This window comes from Poecilia reticulata, chromosome 15 (genome assembly GCF_904066995.2).
Source record: "Poecilia reticulata chromosome 15, P_reticulata-male-v2, whole genome shotgun sequence".
Classification (NCBI taxonomy): domain Eukaryota; kingdom Metazoa; phylum Chordata; class Actinopteri; order Cyprinodontiformes; family Poeciliidae; genus Poecilia; species Poecilia reticulata.
The window spans coordinates 5,509,943-5,533,984 of record NC_088844.1 but is presented as its reverse complement, the minus strand read 5'-3'; the positions used below and the strand labels follow the sequence as shown (position 1 = coordinate 5,533,984).

The following is a 24,042-nucleotide window of genomic DNA, read 5'->3' as shown; positions in this document are numbered from 1 at the left end:
ACCTTGTTGCTGTAGCGCAGTTGGTACAACTACCATCTGTGGTACTGTGCAGTCTAATTTGGTTTCAATAGTGTTTACATTTCATCCCAAATTCAGTAAATGAAACAATTCCTCAGGCTGTACACTCTGTCATGACAATTAGCATAAAAATTTATTTTGTTTCTACAAATTATCAGTGTAAAGGTGTACAAATGTAGGTAACCGCACTATACATTTTACATTCATGCCCCCAGCAGATTTGTAACTTCTTAAAAAAACTTTTCTTATTGTGAGGAAGACAATAAAAGTATTCATCACCCTTCAGGTTCAGGGTGAGTTTTGCACTTTTCCAGCAGTGCAGGTTGTTTCATAGAACAGCCCCGTAACACCAAAGATGACAAATCTGAAACCATGTCTGTTGCACGGACACCTCATGACTATCCAGGTTTCAGACAAGATAGAAATATGGCCTTTTTGGCAGTAACATTATTCTGGCAACAATGACACCACTTCAACAATTACATCTGACTTTTCCACACATTTTATTTAAAAGGTTTGGTTTCTTTATTTACAATATCACAAGATACAGACACGTGTCATGTTGGGAGTTCTGGTAAAAATAGGAAAATAAAGAATTGGAAAATACTCATTATGAATGCAACAACAATTAGCCAGTTGTGATGTAAAAGTACATAAACGGAACCAGTAAAGATGGATGTGTTTAGGCGGTGGAATCAGAAAGCAAGGACAGTATGACATTTTGGAGTCCTTCCTACTGTCAGCCAACACCAAGTTCCATTAAAACTACAGACTGAGGAATAAAGATAAAAAGACAAACACCTGAAAATCCATCTGCCTCAAAAATCCAATCCAGGATGTGACTCCTACCAACATCCCTCTCTATAACACACATACAGATACTTCTTTATGTTTTTTTGTCTCTGCAGGAGAACTTACCAATGCAGTAAAATAAATTCTGGATTTTTAACGAGAACTCTCTTCTCAGATCAGAATAACAAAAAAAAAATCTACAGAAAGAGGTTTCTTGACAAAATTTAAGACCAGAAAGTTTTAATGTTGAGTTGCAGCGGTGTGTCAGCACTCCTAGAAACCTGTACGCGACAAACATTAATCCTTACTCTTCTTCTTCTTCTTCTTTTTCTCCTTCTTTTTCTTTTTAGAATGTTTGACTTTAGGTGATTTGTCGTCTTCATTGCTGTCACAGCTCCCAGAATTTTCCGCCTTGTGTTTCTCTCTGCTGGTTTTGGACGATTTATCTTTGCTGTCTGGTTTTTCTTTGCCTTTCCCGTGCTCCTTGTTCTCCTGTTTCACAGTGACACTTTGAGATGGAGGCGTTAGCCCTCTGCTGACGGTTATGAGCATCCTCTCCTTCTTCATCTCTTCCTGTAAGAAGATGTTTGCCTGCTCAGACCTGATGTCTCGTTGGCTGCTCCGGTGCTCCTTCTCGTCCTTCAAGTTCCGCTGAAGGTCTCTATCACTCCAGGAGGCTGAATGGGAGGGTTGGCTGCTGGTGCTGCTGCTGTGACCTTTGCTCTCTCTAGCATGCTTGTCCAACCGCTAAAAAATTTCAAAATGTAAAAATAAATAAACAACTAAAAAAAGTCAGCCTGAATTTAATACAACAGGAATGTCAAGATATCAACTTGATGACATTCGGAACACATTAAAAGAGTAAAGCATCCTCCAATGGACTCTTTGCACCTCAGCTTCCGTGTTCGGGGAAAAGCGGTTCGATTGTTTCCGATCCAATACAAATATTTTACACTAGGTGCTTGCAGGACTTGGCCGAGGTTTGTACATCGATCCGAAGCCCCAACAAGTAAGCTGGAGTAAGTTTTTAAGATGTACGCCTTGTTATACATTCACTGATACGAAGGTGAGTTTTATTTTAAACTTTGTGGCAAACATTAACCTTAGCTGATGCTAGTAGGCAATATTCTCCGACATTGTTCTTGTAAAAATGTGCTATTTAAGTATCTAAACATTATAACGGACAATGTTTTTATCTTATTTTCAAGTATATTATGTGTGTTTATTGTCGTTAGTGTCAGAGACTAACGGGGGAGATTACGGTTCGGGCGTTTTACTTCCGAAGCATGACGGAGCACAACAAGCCTCATAACTTAACAGCAGCACAGCTCTGCTGTCAGAGTTCTGGTTCAGCTGACTGTTCAGGATCAAAGTTGCTGCTTTTAGAAAAACATGACCGTGTCCCTTAAGGTCTTTGTGTTATTTCATTTTATTACCTTTGCATGTTTCTTGTGAAGAGCTCAGATAGGACGGTGTTTACAGCAGTATGTACAGGCGGATCAGTCGCTCGGCTGTCTGGCTGTGATCTGCTGCTCACTCGTTCCCATAAACTCGCTCTTTCAGGCTGAATACAGAGGTGATTCCATGGAAATAACTCAGTGAAGGCTCCTTTATTTACCATCCGTATCCCCGATATTTTTAGGCTGATCCGGAATGAAGTGAAGGTTGCAAATTTTGTGTTGTGTAGCGTTAGCTTTAACTTGTAAAGGCAAATATTTACAAGCCACCATCTTCTTAATTCATAATCGCTTGGAAATTAATGAAAACTTAAAAGCCCATTATAATAGGAAGACAACAATGTTCATAGTATTGCTTTTTTGTATCTGAAATATGGCTTAGTCAGTCATGGTAACTCAAAGCGGAAACAAGTGAGCCGCATTAGCTCCTGGAGATGTGACGGCAACGCCGTAGGTGCAAAGAGCCCATAGGACGATTCTTTATTGCAACAACTAAATAGTTTTCGTAAAATGCAGGCAGAAAGTGCACCACAGCACAGCAGCAGAAAAGTCAAAATTGGAATTTGATTGAATATCTCTGGAGAGATCTGAAAATGACTGACAGACATTTCCATCCAACCTGGTGGAGCTGGGTAAGAACTGCAGAGAGGAATGGGTCAGACTGTATAAACATAGGTGTTAAGCTGGTAGCATCATGTTCAAAAACACTGGAGGCTGAAATTGCAGCCAAAGGTGGTTCAACAAAGTATTAAGTATGAGCTGTGAATACTTATGTGTATGTGATTTCTTGGTTTCCTATTTTTAATTTATTTGAAAATATCTAAATTTCATTTTAATATTGTCATAATGGGATATTTGTATGTAGAATTTTTAGTAAAGACAATTTAATAGAATTTGAATAAAAGTACTTTACATAAAATGTGGAACAAATGAAACGCAGTAAATACTTTCCAGATGAACTGTACTGAAAGGTTCCGTCATATTTTGCTAGGCAGGTCAAACTGTCCACACTTTTGTCCTTTTATAGCAATTACAGGTCCAACATTTTTCTATGATTTCAGATATTTATAGGGTAGTCAACTGACTGACAAGTTGACTGGATGGACAAAAGTCATTTATTGCCTAATAAAATAGGCACTCTGAACATGGGCAGGCAGCTTTATCACCAAATAACGTTCACATTTTCAAGAAAGCAACAGAACATCCAGGACACACATACTCACACTTTGGTGGAAAGTTGCATGGTTTTCAGCAGAATTCAAATCTCCAATGAACTCCTGACATTTCTGGCAGTAAAACCCAACCACTGGAGAAATAAAACCCAGCCCTGGAAACAGAAAATAAATGCTGCAAAGTATGGTAGAAATAGGGTTTACAGAAGGAAGAAAACCTACAGAGAAAACTTGTTACCTTCGTATCTGAGCAACTCCTCCATTTCTGCTGCTAAGGATTCAATTTGCTTCATTTTAGCTCTTTTCTTATCACCATAGCCATCTGACTGTAAAGCATAGGGAATGTTTTTAAGAATAAGTGTGAGAGGATCCGTTTCAACATTTGGATGTTTAATTTCATAATCATGGTTGCTTGAAAATCTCTTACCTTGTGTTTATCAGATGAGGTCAGGGACTGGTCATTACTTTTTGTCCGTTTCTCCTTTGTTGCTTAAGGAAATTAGACAAAACACATTTCAGTGCATACAAGACGTCAGTAAAGAAGCTAATGCCTGAGACAATCTTAATTATTATTATCAGCATTTTACTTTTTTATGTCCACTCTTTGCTTTGTTCAGCAGAGCTAGATAAATAACTGGAAGATAAGCCGCAGCTGTATGATAAGAAACTCAAAAATCGGTCTCAGAAAATCAAGATCTCCTCAAGATTCAACTCCAAATCAGGAGACAGTGAGGAGACACGACAAAAACTCTTGAGCTACTATCAGTAAGTGATATATTAAAGTAGATTGTAAAATACTTTGGTGGGACCAAAGGCAAAGTAAATGTACATCAAGCTCTCCGAGTTTAATTGATGAGGAGCTATAGATAAAAATAGCTGTGGGCAGGAAGGATCTTCTGCAGTAATCTGTGTTACAGCAGATATGAGGAAGCCTCAGGACTGAGGATCCTTTGTTGTAGAATTAGTCTCATGAAGAGTCATTCTATTCTACATACATAACACTGATTTAAATTCACAAGGATAACCTCGTCTTTGACATTGGGCAACATACTGAAGAAAAAAAAATTGGCCTTGTTGTAACAGACAAGAAGGTGCTAACCTTTGATCAGAGACTGAAGAGACTCCAGAGCTTTCCGTACATTTGGGTTAGTCAGTGTCTCTGCTGCTGTGTCAGAACTGAATAGTGCACCAGACACCTCACTGCCCTCCTTTTGGCCTTGAGTCTTCATCAGCATCTTGCCAATATCTGATGTTCCACCCAGACTATTTAATATAGTCTTGATTTTCTCACATTCTAAGTTATCCAGACTGACGGAGGAAAAAGTTGATAAAGATATCTGTTGGGGGTGTTTTGGATCGACCAAATTATTGAGCCCACTGTATAGGGACTTGTTCTGGTGACCGCCAACACCAGAAAAATAGTTTTTTTCCACTTTGACGTGGCCTCCATTGTGAGGTGGTTCAGCCCCATACAAGAAAGACTCCTCATCCTCCAGCACGCTAGTCTTCTGAACGGACAGGTTCTCCTGACCGTTGTCATTGAGCCAAGAAAAGTCACTGCCAACTCTCTCATGAGGCAGCAACATGCTGTCGCTCTCCATCGATGTTATATTGTCCAGACTGTTCCGCTTCTCAATCTTGTACTTAGCAGAGGTACTTTCCAGCTTTTTGGTTTCATCAAAGACCTGTGCAGAACAAATTAAAACAAATACTTACAAGGAATAAGGGGAAAGATGAAATTGGTCTGGTAATAAATGCATTCTGCATGAACAATATGATCAAATTGTAATTCATTTCTGTTATTTCCAGAGTGTAATACATACCCTTCAAACACATAAAATTTCATCTTTTATTGCTTTACCATCGATTTCTGCACTTGAAATCAAGTTTGTATTTTGTAAAGTTGGGTTCTGTGAGACGTTATGACCAGTGGTATTTAAGCTGCAGAGCATTACATTAACTTATTTGCTCCACTGGCTTCACAAACATATGAAGTTGAGTGACAGTTGAGCGTAATACATACCGTTCAAACCCATCGATGTTGGTAGCCCTGTGCATGAATGTGATCAAATGAATTTGTTCATGAGCGAAGCTTGATGGGCCACTTTTTCAGTGGCCCATCTTGACACTCGCCATGTTTAAATAAAGGTTTTTAAGTATTTGAAAGTGGGGCTGTGTAATAATATCGATTTTGCGATATATATTGATATTTTATTTCCTAGAAAAAAATCGATATTCATCCGCAAGTATCGTAACATCCAACTGTCACCTTGCTCACTCACTGCTTGCTTCACCGGGAGAGTGATTAGGTCATCAGGTTTAGAGTGATTCCTTCAGATGTTGAGTGTCAAGGTTAAAAAGGAATCAAACTATTCAGAGCAGGGTACTTGGTGCACTTTATTTACTTTACAAATGCATGTAAGCTACAGTTTGTACTTTTTCAATTAAAAGAAACATGTTTTCTCACCACTTCTTTTATTCATTTTGTCCAGCTGTCGACTTTACATGTGTGATTGCACAATGTGGATTCTCTGTTCAACTGATTGAATATTAATGAAACTGAAGGAAAATGAAATGCAGATGAATTGCAGTACTTTCATTTAAAAGAAAATCACAGGTAACAATTTTTCAAAATGACAGTGAAAAAGTAACGGCTGAAGACTCTTACCTGAATACCAAGGATGGCATCTTTGAGCGCTGGTAACCGTTCTTCCAAATCTTTGCTCTTCATGACCATCTTGAGTCCTTCTAACAAACTGTTTCCTGTCAAATTGCTGCTGTCAACACTGCTGTTGCTACTATGCACAGGGGTCCTCTTCCTCTTTTTTTCAATACTGGCACTACGGGACTTGGACCTTCTGACTTTGCTCTTACTTCGTTTGTGACTCTTCTTGCTCTGACTTCGGCTCCGACTGCGAGCCCTGCTTTTGCTTCTAGCTCGACTCTTTCCACGCACACAGCTTTTGCTTCTTCCCGTACTTCTGCTTCTTCCCCTGCTTTTGCTTCTTGGTCGGCTTTTGGCTCGAGACCTCCCTCGACTTCTGCCCCGACTTTGACTTCTGCTTCGACTCTTGTCCCTGCCAACATGCTTCTGGAACTGTGGATCTCCTTTGACTGCTTCTTTCAGGTCTTTAGCAGACTTCAAAGCATCAAACAAATTGTATGCCATATTCCCTTTGAGATAGTCTGGTAGAGGTTTGTTGGCCGCAAGGCATCTCAGAAATTCCTCTCCAGCCCGATCACTAAAAATGAATAAGAATGCATTTCAAATTTTTAATGAAATAAAAGTACAACAGAGTTCCAGTAGCAGCTTAAAAATATATTCTCACACAGACCTGTTGTCTTGAGAGTGGCGTTTCACAATTAAAGGATTCCACGGAGGGGCCTGATGACATTGCAGTTCTGCCAAAGGAACAAGCTGCTGGTTGCCTCCCACTATACTACGGTCTACAGGGAAGTTGCTACAGTGGGGCTGAGAGTATTCAGAATTCATGTTTTAGTGACATACAAAATAAAACTTAAGTCATCAGTATATAGGTGAAAGTGATGTCTAGGTCCAAAGGGGTCTCATTGTTTGCCGGTAAGTCCATCTCTATGCAAATAGTTACTATTATGTAAACTTGTAAAAATGGTCATCTTAAATATTCAAAATGTTTTAATATCTCAAACTTTATCCATAAACAGAAATGTATTTTGGTCTTATTCTTAGAATACACGAAGTTATAGAAAATATACAAACAAAAAAACACACATTGATGATATAAAAGAATTAATGCTCAGGATGGCACACTTGATAGGCCAATTACAAACATTTCAATTGAACCATAGACAATCAAACGATGCAGAACATCCTTCATTTGGCTATACTTCATGTTTACAGGCAACTTCTGTTTATCAGTTCGCATATGAACTGTGGAATGACCTGAAGAGGTGTTAACTGACACTGGAAGAAGTGTGAGTAGGTTTGTTTAGTGTGCAACACAGAACCAGAGTATGTTGCTGGACATGCAGCTATGAAAGACTGAAACTGACTTATAACTGGTATAACTATAGATTGAACATATACGTTGCATTAACTCTGGTTCAGAAGCATGAAGATGAGTCGTTTCAGGAAAGAAACTCTGATGTCATGGAACCTTTCATTTAAAAAAAAGACAAAATTGCCTCTCATAATTCTGCAGAACTATGCAGGTTCACCAAAACTGCCGTGAAATGTTTGGAACATACCAAGTTTCTTACGTTGTCTAAACTAATTCTTTAGTTAGTTTAGAGCTAATTGATCTCACTGACACCACATTTCAATACAATCCTTGTTTTTTTGTTTTTTTATAAAACTTACCAGTCACATCTTTACAGTTGTCACAAAAGCTCACCCAAAAATAAAATACATCACTGGTGCAAAAGCAAAATAAAGCCATTGTTACATTAAACAATTAAGTGCATCAAATGTTTGACATAAAATTAAATTTAATGAGTAAATTAGACAAAAGAAATACCGATTCAAATTTATAGTTTAGTAATTAATTTTTGGAAGTTGCAGAAACATTTTTAAAATAACTCAAATGATAGCCTACTGAACATCAAAACTACAAAAGTAAGAGTGATAAATACATATTCAAAATTGCTGAGACCACGAATAAACATATTCAAACATCTCAGCTTTTAGTAGAACAATCTTCTTTACTCCTCCATGTGCAGATTGACAACACTGACGTGTCGAAGGTTGATCCAGGTCTTGATCTCCACATTTGATTGTGTTTTCGCTCAAGGACAAAGTTCTAAACATGCTTGAAATAAAAGCGTAAACTTAACAAATGATCACTTCCAAAGTTAGAATCAATGAGAATGTGCACATTTGCTACAGAATTTTATCTTAAACTGCACGGCTATTAATCAAAATTGACGAGGTCATAAGAATGCACAGTCATAAACCGTACAAAAATATATACATCGTCTTCTAATTTCAGTAAGTTGATAAAAAAAAATTAGCAGTATAATAACAAAACGTGAACCAGAGACACTTAAAAAAAACATCTGGAAACACATGAATAATACTAATAATGATCAAATGAAAGACAAAAGTAGAATGCAAATTTTATCCATTTAGAACTATGCGATGTTAGATAAGTTTGCAAATTTCTCAATAGCTCAAACTTTTACACATCTCCAGACAAGTGCATTAGTTTCTCCAAGCCTGTTCGTCAGTGCTGTATAAGCCACAGCAGAAACAGCTGAGAACGTCTCAAAAGTCAAATCATCTCTTCAGGGGTTCTGTTCACTTTTAATTTTACCCTGCAAAATATGAGAACCGCATTATTACCTTTAACACTTTACTTAACATAACACAAGAAGAATGCAAAAACAGTCATACAAAAACTTAAGAAAACAAAGGTGAGGAATAAGCTAATCTTGCAAAATAGGCAGTTAAAGTTTGCCACTGAAAACGTGTTGACTGAATATCAGCATTAATATATAAGATATGTGGTTGAGAACAGTATTTAAACAACTAATGTTCATGTCAACTTACTCTGTCCGGCACAAATTGTCCATCTTCAGGAAAAAATAACCGTTTGTCGTGACGGAAGGAAAAACTAAATACGTAAATGGACTGCAGAAAATCTTGCTGTTGGCTGAGAAAAGTACAAAACAACAATATGGTTTAGATTTTAAGCAAAAGTGTCATTTTAATTAGGGTTTTTTATATACATCTTTAATAATAATTTTATGACTTCTACGGGTTGGTATGAAAACCAAAAGGTTCTTCGAAAACATTTATAGGCACCTCGAAATGTGTATAATTTATCAGCCTCACTTTGCATCGACTTCTGGATTCCAACAGATTTTACTGTTATACAATAGAACCACACTAACCAAGCTGTTCTACCCTGCTCATGGCCTGGCACTGCCATTTCCAAATAACTCAGATATACTTCATTAGTGTGCATTTCATCTTTTAATTAGGTGTAGTTTTAAGTGGTAAGGCCAACCAAATTTGTGTTTCATCAGCATACTGCTCTTAGTCATTTCACAGTTACTTAGTTAAACTTCATATTTTGCTCTGTATGAAGGAGGATTTTCCACAAACACAGACAACAGCAGGTGTCCAGCCATGGCCATGTTAGCTGTATTCTGCAATGCTAATAAAGTTTACATAAAATGACTATTAGAAAACTAAAGATGTTCAATCATGATTCAAAGATGTTGCTTATGAAACATCATCACAGCATCTGTGTGCGTAATATCACCCAAGTGTTAGGAATGCAATAATTTTACTCCATGAGCTCAGACTGCAAAGAATTCTGTCTCCATGAAGATTTTCACTTTATAAGATGCTCACCCCATCAGAGCTGACTGTGGCCATGGGGGTTAACATCCCAGAGTCTTCGAGGCAGAGATAACAGTAAGAAAGGAAAATATGGATTTACTTCAACTGATGATGTTATAATGTTTATCTGCAATATTACCATCCCATGATTTTATAACATTGTTTAGCCCTAAAGGTCCCCCTGCTAACTCTGACACTAAACAACCTCTATCATTCTGTTATTAAACAGACACAGAGTGGAAAAATGGCTGTATGATCGTTTGATCATAGAGTACGACTCGCTCTGATATTTCAGTTCACACAAATTCATGTCAGAATGGATCCAAACTTTAACAAAGTGCATCGGATCATTGACTTTGGGACATAAGTTTACTGTCAATTATATGTGAATTATGATTTGTGTCTATTATAAACTGGGTAAGATCAAAGAAGCTGGTTGCAAAAACACACCATGGTTTTGAGGATCAACATAAGCTGTGCTTAAATGCTGAATCTGTGGCTATTCAGTAAAATTCGTCTTTTTATAAAGCACAACTGAAAACAACAAATGGTTGATCAAAGTATTGTACATTAAGGGGATAAGTGAAGATAGAACAATATCAGGAAACATAACTTCCATGAAAGAACAAACGATTTATGCTGTGTTGATTGCTGGGAAAATAGATGGATTTAAGAGGAGACGGTGAAGGAGCTGCTTAGAATGAAGAGGTGACCTGGTCCATAACCAAGGGGCCCCATCGTCTCTGAGCTTCTGCTCTCATACAAACTAGTGATATCTTTCAAAGACTGTTCTCGTTCAGTTCAAAATCTTGTTTCACTGAAAACATTTATGCATTTGCAGTTTTACTTTTTTTTTTTTTTTTTTACATATTGTAAATAGTCTTTTAATCCAATAATACATATGCACATTTTATACATTAAAAACTGTACTGAGGTAAACATTTCTTGAATAGGCGTATGCTCTTTTCGATACCTACCTTATTGATTGTCCCACTACAATCAATTACATTACACTACTACTGTGCAAAAAGAAAAAGAAAAAACAAAGACTAAATGACAAAGTCAATTTCCTCCAAACTGTCAGGCTATGGTTCTAGTTTACATGACCTCCAGAATGGCCGTCAGGAACACTGTTCATTTAAAAACTGAAATAATATAGAAGCATGCAGTGAAGCACCGCAGACAGCTCATGATTGGTTCATTTAGCATACAGCTGAAGTTTAATCGTGACATAAATGTGATCAGTGCTGAAAAGTGTTTACATTGCGAAACAACGTAAATAAGTGAACAAATAAGTGAACAGGGGTGTTCACTCATTTCAAATTCCGATATATACTCCACAGTAATAGAAGCTGTAGCAGAACAAAGACAGCAGCAGCAGCAGCAGCAGCCCCTGGTCTGAAACAACCTGCCGTCTGTGTAAAGCTAACCGCGCAGTAAAGAACTGCTATTAGCCACAGAGGTAGATCTGGAAAAAGTCGGTACGTACACTGACGAAGTGGCTTGCTGGCGGCCTGCTGAACAGAAAACGGCTCTCCGAAAACGGTCCACCGTGTCCAGGGTGAGGCGGGGGACAGGCCACTGGAGGTCTGATATGCAGACCGAGGGGCGGTGGAGGACCAAACGGCACCCGTGGCCTCTGCTCAGGTTGGTCCGGCCGGTACATGACCCAGAAGCGCAGAACCTCCCAGAGGTCACTCTGAGATCACGTTTAACGGAAACAATGAACGTCAGTCTCCGTAGAAATTAGCTAGGTGTGATATCTTTTCGGGTCTTAATTCACAGTACATACAGGCTGCAGAAAGCCACCGGAACTACAAGTGACAAAACATCCTTCTTCTTCTTGTTCCGTTGAGTTTTATTGGCGGATGGCAACCAACTTAAGGTGCATTTACCGCCACCTACCAGACTGGAGTGTGATCATCAATGATCTCAGAGGTAATTTAATAATACACCTCAATGGTATGCACGATATGCAAATTTACATTCATACACACTCATACTCATATATATGTGTGTGTGTGTGTGTGTGTGTGTGTGCGTGTGTGTGTGTGTGTGTGTGTGTGTGTGTGTGTGTGTGTGTGTGTGTGTGTGTGTGTGTGTGTGTGTGTGTGTGCGCGCGTTCGCGCGCACAGGTATACATACACACTTTAAATACGATTAAATTACCCAGTGTTTAAAAAAAATCTAATTAATTGATTTCTAACATAATTTGATTTATTTCCTAAAAAATTTACTATAGACAATTCTATATTCTCTCTATTTAGTATCGACTTTAAATTCTGACATTGGTCTGAATATTTATTACATTCTAATAAGACATGATACACTGTTTCCATCTGATTACAATAACTACAAGTCCCAGTTTCATGTTTTCCTATTCTGAAAAGAGAACTGTTAAGACTAGAATGACCAATTCTAAGTCGAGAAATGACCATCTCTTCTTTCCGCCTTCCATTCATACAATTATTACTCCCACATTCTTTTGAATTATGTATAAATGTCTACCATTATCATGATTATCCCCTTGTTCCTGCCAAAGCTTAAGGATTTTATTTTGATTAATAGATTTCCCCTCACTCTTGCTTAAAGTAATAGAAGTTAATAATATCTGATTTCAGGGCCTGTTTATCTAATATATCTACTTCTTCATTTCCCTCTATACCTACATGAGCAGGAATCCAGACAAATCGAACAAAACATTTCTTTTTATGTAGCTGAACTAATAATTGATATATACTTAACAATAAATCTAATCTATAAGATTTGCCAGATTTTATACTTAATAATGCAGCTTGACTATCTGATGCAGTTATACATTTACTTTCTTCCCTAATATTATTATCAAGCAACCATTCTAAAGCTAATATAATGGCAGATAATTCAACTGTAAAAACTGCTAGATGATCTGTTCTTCTTTTAATCATGACTTTATGGTGTGAGATATTCACAGCAGCTCCTGTTCTGCCACTATTTGGATCTTTACATTCATCTGTATATACAATTATACTATCTTTAAATCTTTCAAAAATAATTATTAACTATAATCCATTCTGGAGTCTTTCCCTTTTTAAGAAATCCCCCCAATTGCAAATCAACTTCTGGTGAGATAAATAACCATGGTGGAATTGAAGATTGTGAAACCGTAAAACTATACTGGAATTGAGTCAAACCGAAATTTTGAGCTTTTTATGTCCCCAATCCATCCAAAACTATTACAATTACATTTCTGATGTTCCCAACAGTCCTGCAGTACAGCCTTAGTTGGATGATCATAATTATGTCCCTGTAGGTTTACCCAATACACATTCATTAGCATCAATCTTCTTAATCTTAAAGGAAGCTCACCAGTTTCAACTTGTAAAACAGCTAAAGGAGATGATCTGAAAGCTCCACAACATATTCTTAATCCTTGTGCTTGTTCACTATCAAGCTTTCTCAAATGACTGTCAGCAGCTGCCATTTTACTATACATCCATAATCCAAAGATGATCTCGTGAAAGCCTAATAAACTCCCAACAGTGCACTTCTTGAAGTTCCCCATTCCTGACCAGAAAGGCATCTCAACCAATTATTCACTTTTTTACATTTATTTTGAACTGATTCTATGTGCTGTTTCCAAGTTAATTTTTCATCAAAGATGACACCTAAAAACCTCACTTTATTCACTTGCTCAAGCTACTGATTATAAAGATTCAAATTAACTTCCTTATGTCTTCTACAAAAACAGATAACTTGGGTCTTTGCAATTGACATTCTAAATTCCCATTTGTTTGCCCAACTTTCCACTTTCAATATGGCATTCTGCATCTTTTTCTGCAAATATATAAGATTATGTCCCCGCACCCACAAAGCCCCATCATCTGCAAATAAAGATTTCCCTATACAACCATCTATCTCATCAAAAATGTCATTTATCATATTAAAAAGAATTAGGCTACACACACTGCCTTGTGGGGTATCATTCTCAACAATATATCTAGTAAAGAAAGTAGCCCCAACTCTAACTTCTATTTCTCTACCAAACAAAAAATCTAAAACCCAGTTGTAAATCTTACCTCCTATGCCAAGTTTTTCTAATTTAATAAATAATCCCTCTTTCCATAACATATCATACACCTTTTCTATGTCAAAGAACACAGCTATCACTATTACTTTATTCATTTGGACTTTCCTTACTTCCGACTCCAAGCACTATACATCATCCTTCGTATTTCTCCCTTAACAAAAACCACTTTGAAATGGAGAAAATTTATTTTTACTTTCAAGAAAATATGATAGTCTATCTGTTACAATCCTCTCCATTATTTTCCCTAACTGAGATGTAAGAACTATAGACCAATGATTTGAAGGGTCTTGACAAAACGTCTGGCATATTACCTTCAAAATAAAGATTGGAAATACAAATTAAAATGTTTTTTCTGATGGCCCAAATATTGTACATTTTCAGAGAAACTGCTCAGAATAAATACGCAACCATGATGAATTGTCTATAGTCTACAGCAGTGTTAGAGGGCCCGTGTGTCCCGCAAGTCTAAAAAAGTTAACTGGATGAGGAGGAGGTAAATACAGACGAAAGGCCACCAGAGGGCGTATGTGCATTCCAAGAACAATAAAAAAAAAATCTGAGTTGTGTAAAAACTAGTTACACTTAATCAGCTACATTTATTTGATAACTGCTTTGGGGAAAAAACACTTCTTACTTTTTAATTCATTAATTTTTGTATGTTACTCATACTAATTTGAGTAAAATTTCTGGATATCTGCCTACTGTGAGTAACTTCACTGAAGAAAGAATAAGCTGGTCTTAACCAAAAATCACAAAACACAGACTTGAAGTTTTTTCCTTAAGTTTTATATTGAACGAATTTGTTTATAAAAAATTGGTGTGTTGCCTGCTTTTCTTATTTTTGTAATTATGGTATGTACATAAATTATTTTCATTTTGGCTACTCAATAGCCTTTTTACCAAATACTTTACTATTCAGTAATTTCTTGAATGCCTATTCTCTTGAGTAAAAATAATTTTAAGTAGTGCTACTTTTATTTGAGTACAATTGCTGTAAACACATTTATTTCAGTAATTCCAGTCAAAATGAGTCTTGTATTGAATAATTTTTTGTCTATTATTCACTGAGGCTCTGTTGAGCCCAGAAGGGATTATTATTATTATTAATGGATCTGTGAGGCTAATGTTCACTTTTAGTGGGAATCAACACTAAATACCGCAAGTTCTGCAGTTCTGCAGATGAAATCACCACACTACTCGATGCAAAAAGGGATTTTTATTCCTTTTATTCCTCATTCACACATCCATACAAACCTACCAACATTTATAGCTGTATCCACACAGCTGTGCAAGTTGGCATCTTTTAAATAAGTAACTTAGAAATTTCCAGTCAAACATACTGAAATGAAATGTGGACTGGAAAATTGACACCGCTTTCAAGTAATCTTTGATTTCAGTGACCCTCCTGTGTGTGGTACTGATGTGCACACAATAGGTGCACAAACACTGACATGTGAGGAACGCTCTCTGCGTTAAGGAAGAACGCACAGTAAGGCCGATTTAACTAACAGGGTGAAATCAGCACAGCAGAGTCCAGCTACACAAGCTATTTTAAATAGAGCTGGAGGGCAGCTTCAAAATGAATTAATAAGGCAAAAATGAAAACATACCATGACGCAAAAGATTATATCTTCAATTACTTAACAGTCGACAGAGAACATGACCCAAATAAAAATATGTAGAGGACATATTTCTTGCTTCAGTTTGCTGAACCTGCTCAGATAAGGCTTTTGTCTGAAGTTCCTGAATTCAGTGTTCTGATCTCTGCTGTAAAACCCCGAACTGCATCTTCAGCTGGCGTAGTGTCTGCCTTGATTGAAGCCAGCCTGGTTGTACTGCTGCCCTCCATGTTGGAAAAACTGTTCAAACTGTCCTCCTTGGTTGAAATTCTGACCGCCTCTACTCCCCCAGCCTCCACTTTGGCCTCCTCTGCTGCCTCTGCCCCTGCCCCCTCGGCCTCCACGGCCACCGCCTCTTTCCTGGTGCCAGCCCCCATCCTGGCTATAACTGTTGTTGTAACCTCCTCCTCCCCCATGAAAGCCCTGATCCTGGAATCCTCCTTGGTTGGCTCCCCCTCCCGTATAACCTCCTCTCCCTCCTCCCCCATGATAATTTCCTGCGTCTTGGTAGTGACCCTGGCTGTACCCACCTCTCCCCCCTCCAGCTCCCTCTCCCCAGCTTCCCTGCACCTTCCCTCCTCTGCCACCGACTCCTCTGCCCCCCCTGTCTTCGTGTCCCCCTCCACCACCTCTTTCATAGCCTCCACGGCCACCGTACGAAAAGCTATCATAGCCCCCTCTGCTGCCCCCGTGGGACCCACTGTAGTGCCCTCCACCTTGAGGGGCATCCTGACGTTTCTGCCAGGACGGCATCTCTGGAGGCGGAGGCTCGATCTCGCATGGTCTTCCACCTCTGTCTGGCACTCGGCCCATCAGAACCTGAGGAGCAAAGTCAGGTATTGTTTAAGTTGCTGAAAGTTAAAGGTTTTTTAAATCAATGAGATTACAAAAGGAAAAATAAAACAGGCAGCGTTACCATAGCCAGCGTTAGATGTCAGGGCTACAGACATCTAACAAATTAGATGTCGTTAGACATCTGATTTGTGTTATTAATAAATTGGTAGGGCTGGAGTATTACACAAATTTCACTTCTTTTAGTTTTTAATCACATTATAATGTTATTTCCTCCTCAAAAACATATCTGGAGTGTCGTGTCATCTTCTCCCTTCATGTCATGTGTCTGTTTAACATCTGTTGCTGCAGAAGTGAAAGCTAGAGCAAAAGTGTGTGTGAAATGTTCATCTTTGGCAGCATCAGCCTGCAGATGTTTCCTTTCCCTCTAGCCTTTCCATTTTGTTCCCCATCTTCAGGCCATCGACTTGTAGCCAACACTGGTTTCATATGCATGGCTGCATATGTTTGGATAAACTGAGAAATAAATTAAAGTGTTTTGACCTAAAATGTGTAATTACCAATCCAGCCTAATAAGATTCACACATATATTTCAAATACACATTAGTTGTTACATTTATAGTAAAAATATGATCCGTTCCACAAATGTTTTATTTTTGTTTGTGGTTCAGAGGTTGTTAGCATCAAAAAAAATTGTTATCTATTTTACCAGTCAATTTTTATAATGATGCTAATTACATAAGCTATTCAGTCGAATATCATTTTCATTCTATCCATTTAATATTCAACAAGTTGAGCAGATTATCAAGATTCTATTACACAGAGCAGATGAACTAACTTTTTCTTCCGGTCAGACATAAAACAATGACTGTGACCCCAATAACTACACATGAACAATAAAATTAAACGACTCCACTTAAATTATGAACGCTCCACCTGCTGTGGTCTGAACACACAGCCTCAGAACTTTCTCCTGGTCGCCATCAGGAAGAGAAATATGCGCTGGAGTTTAGAACGGCATCAACTGAGCCCATAAGCATCGTGTCCGAGCCCAATTCAACTCGACTAATTTACTTTAATTGAAGGCCTGAGGCTGAATTAAATCTGACATGCTATTTTAATTAAGATTTTACTGCTTTCACTTTTAGACCATAAGTAAGCAGTGTTACTTCTCCCATCTGTATCCTTTGCTTAATGTTTTCTAGTTCCATTTTGTCGCTTGTTGTAAATGCAGGCTGAGTCAAGTGCAAATCTCCTGGATGAGTCACTGAGCGGAGCAGGGCGGGGTTGCATATGTATTTATTGTCCAGTGTGCTCTTGTTGTTAGAGTCTAATTAACTTCTGCACCTTAGTTTCTTTCCTCAAAAGGGAAAACTGCCTTCTCCTTTATTTAGACTATAAATAGATCAACAGAACATAGCATTCTGATTTAGTTTGCTTTGTTCTGCATGTACTGTACACTTGTTAAACGTGCCTCTTCCGCCAAAGTTTGGAATGTGCTTTTGAACCAGACACGCTCCAAAGCTTCATGTCCATAACTCTCGACGTGCTGTCAGCTCCTGATCAGCAAGATGAATTTAGTTCAGTATACAGGTAATATATGAAATTAAGATGGGATTTTTAATATTTTTAATGATTGAGTTAGTTCCCTCCGCCATGTACTAAAGTTGAAAGTGTCTCGCGCGTCTGCACCAAGTAGTCAGGAGTGTGAAGTGTAATCTGTCAAAAGAACGAAGGGTGTGCAGATTTGTCCGTTGTTTAAAAGTACATGGTCAACTACAGAAAATATTCCTATAAGACAACTTCTGGTGTGGCTATTTTTGCTTACATGACAGAAATGATGATTACAATTAAGGAAAAAAGTTATATCACGACATCCCTGATTTAATAGGAGGAAGACAGTGTGACGCTGTTGGAACACACCCACCTTATTAATGGCACAGGCCGTCTTCTCTCTTATCTTGCCACTGCTTGTACGAAGGATCTTGGAGAAGTCTTGTCGTGCAGCAAGAAGGTGAGCGACAGAAATGTTGCTTTTGGTGAGGAGGGCAGAACGCAGCGGCTGGTACACTTTACTTAACTTCTCAGCTTGGATCTTTGGCAAAACATGGGAAAAGAAAAAAAAAAGTATTTTAGTTTGTAACAAGAAAAGTTCCACACAGAAATATGTAACTTTAATGAGCCTGATTATGTGGTGTTCCCAGTTATTGCTGATGAGATTTTGTATGTCTACACTGAGATGTTTGACCATTAATCTTTTGTGATGAGTTTCAACTGTTGAAGGTTGAAAGTCCTCTTGTCTTCACTTCAGATTTAACCCGGTGCTTCAACACAGTAAGATTTGGAGAAATTAACAGAACTTTGTTTAAAAAAATAAAATAAAATTCAAGAACCTTCAGGATGACTAATTAAAATCTTTACATGTTCATAATGTCAATCCAAAATTCACATAGAAAAAGAGCATTACGAGTTCAGTGCATCCCATCTTTGACCTCATTCATTACACACTTATCTTCTTACTCTACATTTGAAAGAGGAAATAGAAGGTGGGATTATTTTGAACTCACAAAATGTGATAATCCCCGAAAGTATGCAGCTAATTTTCCTTATAGTATTTATTCATTTCCATTTTGTTAAGTTAGACAAAAATCTACCCTTAGAAGTCATAAATAGTAAAAACTACGGATGAGTGACATAACTTAAAAATATAATCTCAGATTTTTTTTTCATCCAAAATTCTATTTCTGATTTTAATCATTTTTTATACAATTTCCATTTCCTTTCTCAAAAAGAAATTACAAATGACAGGAATATTTGTCATTAGCACATTGATATTATGCTAATACAAGCTATGAAACATGCTTGTAAAACAAGGTAATACACCCAGCCTGGGTTGGTTGACATGACTCTGAACTTCTGAAATCCAAGTAGTGCATTGGTGAAAAGAAATTCAGACTTTCCAAAAATTTTAATCTTTAACACATTTTATTAATCGTCAAAATTGGTCAGCACCATTAAAGACAACCAAAAACATTTTGTGCATGGTAATGCCCGGATAGCAACTTACCTTGGCTCTTTCAGACCAGCCGAAAGACTGCACAGTTACATCAAGACGTTTCAACAACATCTTTCTTCTCACTTCATACTCATTTACAAGAGATTGGTTGATGGCCTCAATCTTTTCCTAGACAAAAAAAAACCAAAACAAACAAAAAATAAAAACAAGGGAGTAAAGAAACATTCACTCACTATCTCAGAATTATTTGTTTCATTTAGCAGAATTTACCATATGCACAGGTCCCAGGGGCTTGTTCAGTAGAGGTTCTCCAACATGATTTGGTGGAACTCGACTTATGGCTTCTTTTAACTGAGATGGAGAAAAATAATAATAAAAAAAGAAAAATAATATATACGTGCATAAAAATGATCAACAATACACAGGTGAAAGCTCCCTCTTGGAGCATATTTACAGGCTGATACTGCTGACAGAACAGAGTAAAATCCACTAAACCATATTCATTATTTTGAACTTGTACAGACCATTTTATTCCATCTTATGTAAAGGTTTCAAGTTATCGATAATAAAAAAGTGGAGCTGCCAGGTAGACAGACCTTCTTCTCAATTCCAGAGAAGAACTGAAACATGGTGATGTTGGATGGAGGTTTGGACATGCCCAGCGCCATGCAGATACCCTTCAGCTCCTGGAAGACAGGGCTGCCGGATTCCTGGGCTTTCTTCTGAGGCCTGTTGATCAGGATCATTCTTGATGCCTCCAACTCAGACACTAAAAAGGCTGAAGAAGAAATAGGAACAGCCTTTATTGTCCAGCAAATAAGAAATTCAGGGGTTGGAGGCCCTTGCAGCTCAGCGCTGCTCCGGCCCTATGGAGACCACAGGAGCTCCAGCCTCACCATACGCTCACCACCCTGGATGCTCTCACGTCATTCCCTCACCTGTTCAGTAGGCGATGCATATAGACGTGTTCAGCAGCGCTCCCTAATGATGCACAAAAAATATGGTGCAGATCGGCTGATGTATTAAGGAGATATAACTGTTGGAATAACCTAGGGGGCGCAGTGGAGTCAATTTACAATTTAATGCCATTGGGCTCTTTAGAGGTTGACAAAGGTCAATCATATCAAGTTTAGTGCAAATAGGATGATGCATATATGATTTAAAGCCAACCGTATGCAAACAGCGAGGGATCAGACACGCCCACATGCTCCCATTGTTCATGGCAACATGTGACATTTTCATTTTAAACTGTAAGTGAATGAAATAAACAAAATAAATGCAGATATAATCTGTCTTATTCTGAAATTATCGCTTTGATTCCTGGAGAAGTTTCCAGGACTGGAAACACACTTCTTGGAATCCAGTCTACACATCTGGCCTTTATGAAATATGGTAAAAAGAAAACCATAAGATTGGAGTTTATCCACAGTCATTCAGATGACACATCAGATACAGCAATGCATCTGCACTGATGGGATCAAATCAGTTTTTGGCAGTGCAAAACAAGGACAACCTGAAATCCTCACCCCCATGGTGAAACATGGTGGTGGCAGCATCATGCTAAAGAGGAGCTGGTAAGAGGTGATTGTTACAGCTAAATGCTGGACAATCCTGGAGGAAAACCTGCTGAAAAAGACCAAAGACTGGGGTGGAGTTTCCCTTTCCATCATGACCACACAGCCGAAGTTACATCTCTCTCCTGTCACCCGCCAGTTTGCACTAGGCAGAGCATTAACCCCAAGTTGCCAATTACCTGCCAATCTGCTTATTTGTGTATAAATGTGAGCATGTTTGTGACTGTGAGTGGGTGAAAGACTGGAAATATTTGAATTCTTAACATTTACATCAACGTAGTATAACAAAGTTAAGTTTGAACAGAGACATGTTAGTGTAGTGTAATAAACCTACTGATTAGGAGCAGACAGTCAGTTCTGCTCAGAAACCTCTGCGTGATCCCTCCAGTGGTCAGAGTGCTGTAAGGGCAGGCAAGCTCTGACAGAAGACCACTCATCTCCAGCTGGAAGCCCTCTGCCTCACTGGGACCTGAGGTGTGGAGCAGAAACACAGAACCATCACAGGTTTGGTCTCGTATATGAGCGAAAAAAGCTTGATAAGTTTTGATAAGCATCAAACCTCACTGGTGTACAATTAATCAGTCTCAGCCTTGATATTAATCCACCAACCACACAGTCATATGTTGTCGTAAAAGGTTTTCTGAAGCTAAAAACCTATAACTATTTACATTTATTCCTCTAATTTATATTTGTGCAATCTGCAAAATGAAAAAAAGATCTACCTGCACTTTCAATTCTGTTCCAATATCTAAATGACTGTTGGTTTATCTGGAGATGATAGGATATGACTAACATCATGGCAGTAAGGGAGCTATTAAACATGTGAGTCCCATGAGTGGAAAAAGCCAGAAACACCGGTGAAAGCAGTGCCAAAGGTTAGAGTGGGGCTACTAAACTTACAGTTGGTAGCATGGACATTTTCTTCCAGCTTGTGATACAGTTTGAGCTCTGAGATAATCCAAGCACAGAGCTTGGTGAACTCCGGGGAAGCTGCTCCTCTCATGACAGCAGAATCCAGAGCTCCATCCTCCAACAGAGGGCCCTGGTAGCTGGAAGAACAGGACACACAAGCAGCTAAACCACAAGAAACCCTGATCAGTTCAAAATCACAACATTTATTCCCTTATTGCAGTGTTCCTACACATGTATGTAAGACAATTCCATACAAGCATTACAAGAACTCCCAGTCCTTTACAGTCCATTTCACTGGAAGATAGATAGATAGATAGATAGATAGATAGATAGATAGATAGATAGATAGATAGATAGATAGATAGATAGATAGATAGATAGCAGGTGAAGATAGATAAATATTATGACAAGTAGATGATAGATAAGATGGATAAATGGAGAAGAGACACAGAGGAGTAGACAGACAAAAACCATGGGTTGGTGAATGGATTGACAGAGAAAAAGAACATGGATGTAGGACTGAATAGATTTAATAATAGAATGAGAGCTAAGAAATAAAATAAAAGATTCATACTACTAAATAAAAAAGAGGAATGGCTTGATAGATCACAAACTTAACCAGCCGTAGACAAAAAAATTCCAGATTTTTCTACACTGTACAGGATCACTGTCCAGTGGTTCTCATGGGACGATAACCATGATTCTGGACAGGTACCAGCAGAAATAACCCGTCTGAATCTTTCATTGGACATTCTTCCATGTTCCCAAGCAATCAGCACGTACAGGACTTAAACCAACTCCTAAACTCTGATGACTTCCGTGAATTCATTGCATATTTATATATACAGGTTGCATTTAAAATGCTAGCATAAATCCTACTTTCTAGAAATTTGACCCCTTAACATAAAGAGCGACAGGCAGGCAGCGGGGCAGCCCATTCTGGGCAAGTTCTGCTGACGCAGCTTCATGCAAACCACCTATACCAATTTGGAGCTCAGCTTACACCGCTATGGAAACGTTGACCTTTCACTTGAAGCAACAGAATAATAAACATCACTTCTCAGCTAATGTTTCTGCCCTCTCAGATTAGCTGTCAGAGCTACACACTGCAGCGGCTAGCTAAAACAGGACAGAGAGCAGGAAGCTCTTAAGGGTTTTATGCACACAGTCCTCCGCCCCCAGTGGCACAGAAGCTTTGTTCACTTACCCTAAATCTTCCAGCGAGACGAGAATATCATTCTCCATCTCTAAGTTCTATGATGAAAGCAGAATACCGCAGGAAGGTTTCTCACAGGCACTCAGCTGTTACACGTTGAAGTCCGCCTTCTTCGTTTTTGTTTAATAACAGTTGGAAAGCACCCTATTGGTGAATTACCGCTCCCCTGTGCTTTATCATAGGCACTGCATGTTCTTCTTCTCCTTCTTCTTCTTCTTCTTCTTCTTCTTTTGATTTTTATTGGCGGCTGGCATCCAACTTAAGGTGCATTTACCGCCACCTACCAGACTGGAGTGTGGTCATCAGAGATCTCAGAGGGAATTTAACATACCTCAATGATGTTTACGATGTACAAATTCACATCTTAACACACTCATTAAATACATGTATGAATGCATGAGCATGCATTGGCATACACACACATACTTACACATATTCTAAATACGACTCATTAACCCAGTGTTATTTAAGAACCTTGATAAGAGATTTGGTAGGCCTAACAACATAATTTGATTTATTACCTAATAGATTGATCATAAACAGTCCTATTCTTTCTGCTTAGTAATGACTTTAAAAGCTGACGCTCCTCTGAGTATTTATCACATTCTAACAAGACATGCTCCACTGTTTCCACCTGATTGCAATAATTACAAGCCCCAGTCTCATGCTTTCCTATTTTAAAGAGCGAACCGTTAAGTCCAGAATGCCCAATTCTAAGTCGAGTCATAACTACTTCCTCTTTCCGCCTTCCACTCAGACAATTACTACTTCCCACACTCTTTTGAATTGCATATAGTTGTCTCCCATTATCATGGTTATCCCATTGCTCCTGCCAAATCTTAATCATTTCTTTTTGAATAATTGATTTACCCTCACTTTTACTCAAAGGAATATTCAAATGAACAATTTCTGATTTCAAGGCCTGCTTAGCTAGAATATCTACCTCCTCATTTCCTTCTATACCTGCATGAGCAGGAATCCAGACAAATCGAACAAAACATTTCTTGTTATGTAGATGAACTAATAATTGATATATTCCTAATATCAAATCTAATCTGCAAGATTTTCCAGATTTAATAC

General features: G+C 38.2%; 2 protein-coding genes across 2 annotated transcripts; both read right to left on the bottom strand.

The window, feature by feature from the left end:
• Window positions 1-504: 504 nt before the first annotated feature.
• Window positions 505-11,620, bottom strand: LOC103476554 (uncharacterized). The gene is made up of 8 exons (XM_008429001.3): window positions 11,254-11,620; window positions 6,775-6,911; window positions 6,108-6,681; window positions 4,539-5,124; window positions 3,867-3,928; window positions 3,678-3,765; window positions 3,491-3,594; window positions 505-1,557 (listed from the first exon to the last, which is right to left on the bottom strand). The coding sequence occupies exons 1-8, from the start codon at window positions 11,428-11,430 to the stop codon at window positions 1,108-1,110; spliced, it is 2,178 nt and encodes a 725-aa protein (XP_008427223.2). The 5' UTR covers window positions 11,431-11,620; the 3' UTR covers window positions 505-1,107.
• A 3,422-nt stretch (window positions 11,621-15,042) lies between these two features.
• fam98a (family with sequence similarity 98 member A) lies at window positions 15,043-23,205 on the bottom strand. Its single transcript, XM_008429002.3, has 8 exons — window positions 22,954-23,205; window positions 21,735-21,883; window positions 21,169-21,303; window positions 19,857-20,038; window positions 19,531-19,611; window positions 19,312-19,428; window positions 18,172-18,339; window positions 15,043-16,271 (listed from the first exon to the last, which is right to left on the bottom strand). The coding sequence occupies exons 1-8, from the start codon at window positions 22,989-22,991 to the stop codon at window positions 15,624-15,626; spliced, it is 1,518 nt and encodes a 505-aa protein (XP_008427224.1). The 5' UTR covers window positions 22,992-23,205; the 3' UTR covers window positions 15,043-15,623.
• Window positions 23,206-24,042: the final 837 nt, after the last annotated feature.